Source organism: Seriola lalandi, unplaced genomic scaffold (assembly GCF_002814215.2).
Source record: "Seriola lalandi dorsalis isolate HSWRI2012SDOR001 ecotype SW California unplaced genomic scaffold, Sedor1 jcf7180002052616, whole genome shotgun sequence".
NCBI lineage: Eukaryota > Metazoa > Chordata > Actinopteri > Carangiformes > Carangidae > Seriola > Seriola lalandi.
This window is the reverse complement of record NW_019523169.1, coordinates 11809-14969: the sequence shown is the minus strand read 5'-3', so window position 1 is coordinate 14969 and position 3161 is coordinate 11809. Positions and strand designations below refer to the sequence as shown.

Here is a 3161-nt window from a genome sequence, read left to right as displayed (position 1 = left end):
AGCGGATGCTGTAGACTCTCTGCATGGCGGCCGGCAGGAAGGACAGCACGTCCGGGTCCGTGGTCAGTTTGGGCAGGCCGAGGGCGGGCAGGGGCGTGAGGCTGCGGCACAGCGGGCACTGGATGGCGCTGGGCTGGGCCGACTTGACGTTGATGCGTGCCAGGCACTCCAGGCAGAACGTGTGCTTGCAGTGAAGCATCTTGGGACAGCGGAAGACGTTGTTGAACTGGCTGAAGCAGATGGCGCACTCCAGGTCCGGACAGGTGTCTTCGGAGCACTGAGACGGGAGTGGGGACGGGCGGAGGTCTGGGGACGGGATGATGACGGAGACCTGGTAGGACGGCGGCGTGGCGGGGGCGGGGTAAGGGTTTAGTGTGGGAACAGATGGAGCCTGTATCTGCGGCGAGACCGGAGCCGGGCCGGACTGAGGCCTGGATGGGAGGCTGAAGCCTGGATCTGAGGCTGGAAGCGGCGAGGCGGAGTGGTCCGAGCTCAGTGATCGGACCAGGTTTTGACCTCCATCTTGGTCTGACGAGGTCTGAGGGGAGGTACGGCTCCAAACCGTCAGAGAGGTATGACCTGTCTGGATGAGCGGAGGAGATGGTAAACTGGAGAGAGATGGATTATGGGAACTATCACAGGGGCCAGGGGCTGAAGGTGGAGGTGGACTTTGGAAGCCAGAGTTCAGGTTTGGATCTCCATAGGGATTCATGACTGGTGGATGATAGACGGACGGAGGGAGAGAAAGATGGAGGATGTTGAGCTTTCAGCCGTCAGCAGGGACAAGAGCTTCAGTGACGGCTTCACAGACTCATGGTGGATGGAGGATGATGAAGAAATGATGAAGATGCTCCTCATGCAGCCGCAGACGCCCTCATCAAAACTCACTCTAAAGAAGCAAAGACTTTATCAACACACTGCAAACCAACAGGATTAAAGATAATTCATTATGAAAACTAAGCAGTGACAGTTTGACCCTCAGTTCAGATGATCGGAAGTCTTAATGCTTCAAGCTTGGAGAGTGAAAAAAGAAAAGAGACATTTCTCTGCACTTCAAAGCTGCTGGAGCATCAAACTCTTTCCTTTCTTTTTAAAAAAAGTGAAATACAACAGCTTTTCAAACGGGGCCCGTTTCACAAAGACAGACTTCGACTGTGACTTCTAACTTCAGACGGACTGAGCCTGAATTCATCTGCTGCATGAAGCAGTTTAGTTGACTTAAGCCAGACGGCAGTACAATGAATTCTGGGTAAATTAAGAATTTTATGAATATAAAAATAAAGCCAACTGCTCAGCTCCGTTTACCTCAACATCAAATGTTTGTCATACAGAAGAATTCAACCGTTACAACGACATTTTACTTTGAAAATTCAGTGAGTGAAACAATAAACTGAACTAATCTGATTTTGGTCTCTAAAAACTCTTTCCTTTCTCTCCATAACAAAGTCAGCAAACCACAAATCATGAGCCATGTTTTCCTGTGTCTTGTTGTTGGGTGCTGCTCAGCGCAGGTGTCATTGACTGTTACCATGGTAACATTGGTCTTAGGCCTGAGTAAACCTGAGGGAGAGGCCTACAATTAGTCTGTTTTTATTGTTGTGAAACAGTTTGATTACCACTACAGACCAGTCTAAAATATCTCTGTGGAACTGACCCCAGATCTGTCCTGCTGTTATATAGCACCTTTCACCATTACAGTCACAGCACTGTAGCTGTGCACGTTATTTATATCCAAAGGTCTTACTAACAGTTCTCTCCGCAAAACAAGGCAAATAAACTGTAATAAGTATATGAAGAAAGACATGTTTCATTATTGTTGCCATATTCCAACAAATCTGAGTGTTTCACGACAGTTTTCAGACGAAGAACTCGAGGTTTTGCAGCATATTATATCACACACACTAACACTGCCAGACCCACCACGGGCTCTCAACTTCACAACCTCATGTAGTTTGTCTATAAATTCACTTTAAATCACCAAAAACTGAGCAGACTGAATTTTGAGTAACATATAAAATCATGCATCAAGACATTTAACTTTCCAAAGCTTAAAAAGAAACCTGCTGGGAGGTGTATTAAAAGACAGAGTACCTACCTCCACAGTTACGGAGAAGCGCAGTCAGTTCTAACACATCAGCTCTCTGTATTAAACCGCTCAGGATCGCTTTTCCTTTAGTTTGCATAAGTTTAGTTAAAACTGAGAGCAGGTCTGTGTCTGAATGAATAACACTGTGCCACACAACTGGATTCATATTCCAGTCCAGCGGGTGTCAACAGAACAGAAATTTGCATTGTCGTCTTATTTACAAAAGGGAAATAACATGCAAAACAAGATGGCCGCCCGTTCTGATGCTGGGACACGCTGAGCAGGAATCACCTCATAAAGCAGAAACGTAGACAGATCGTCTCGACTGTAACCTTCATCTGAGTCTGTTTATGTAGCAGTGTTTTAGGTTCTTTACCATCAGGCTGTGGCATTTCCTGTTTCCTGTATACATTCCACGTGTTGTTGGCGTGTTCAATAGATCACTACAGATACACTGTGTGCAATTGCCATGAAGTGTTTAATAGTTGTAGCTCTTCAAAAAAGGGGTTTACAAAGAGGTTTGCTGCTTTTCCTCGTCTTACATTAGAGTTAAATTTAATATTTTGTGTTGGTCGGCTCTCAAACATTTTAAATTGGTTTAAGGAATTGATCAGTTATGTTGTAAATACTTGTGAAAACCCGAATAAAGTCCATTATACAACCGTGGGAAAATGAGCAGATAGAGACATGGCAGTGTTGGCATAAAGGATCTTTGCTTCAGCGCTTCCCATGCACAAAACCAGCACACCTGGAGATCTTACTACTGTTTCAGGTAACACCTTAAACAGCAGGTACAGAGTAAGAGTCTTTCATCCTCATGTAAATAATCTCTTACTGTCAAATTTACCAGCTGCACATCACTGACAGAGCAGCTGATCTCCTGTCAGTTCCTACTACCTCTTCCTCCTCACTATATTAGATCTGTGAACCATAAAAGGCTTGACTGAACAACTGCTCTCGTGCAGGCCACCAAACTCCAGGCAAAAATATGGAAATTTACAATTTCAACAACAACAACAACAACACCTCGTAGGACCTGGTTTCATCATAGAAAAACTACATAAAACGTATTTTG

The 3161-nt window shown here is 45.3% G+C and overlaps 1 protein-coding gene across 1 annotated transcript; it reads right to left on the bottom strand.

Moving 5' to 3' along the window:
* Window positions 1–9: 9 nt before the first annotated feature.
* Window positions 10–2186, bottom strand: LOC147819510 (uncharacterized; the record flags this gene model as incomplete). The annotated part of the gene is made up of 2 exons (XM_087172401.1): window positions 2096–2186; window positions 10–889 (listed from the first exon to the last, which is right to left on the bottom strand). A coding segment is annotated over exon 2 (703 nt), but the record flags the coding sequence as incomplete, so codon positions are not given.
* Window positions 2187–3161: the final 975 nt, after the last annotated feature.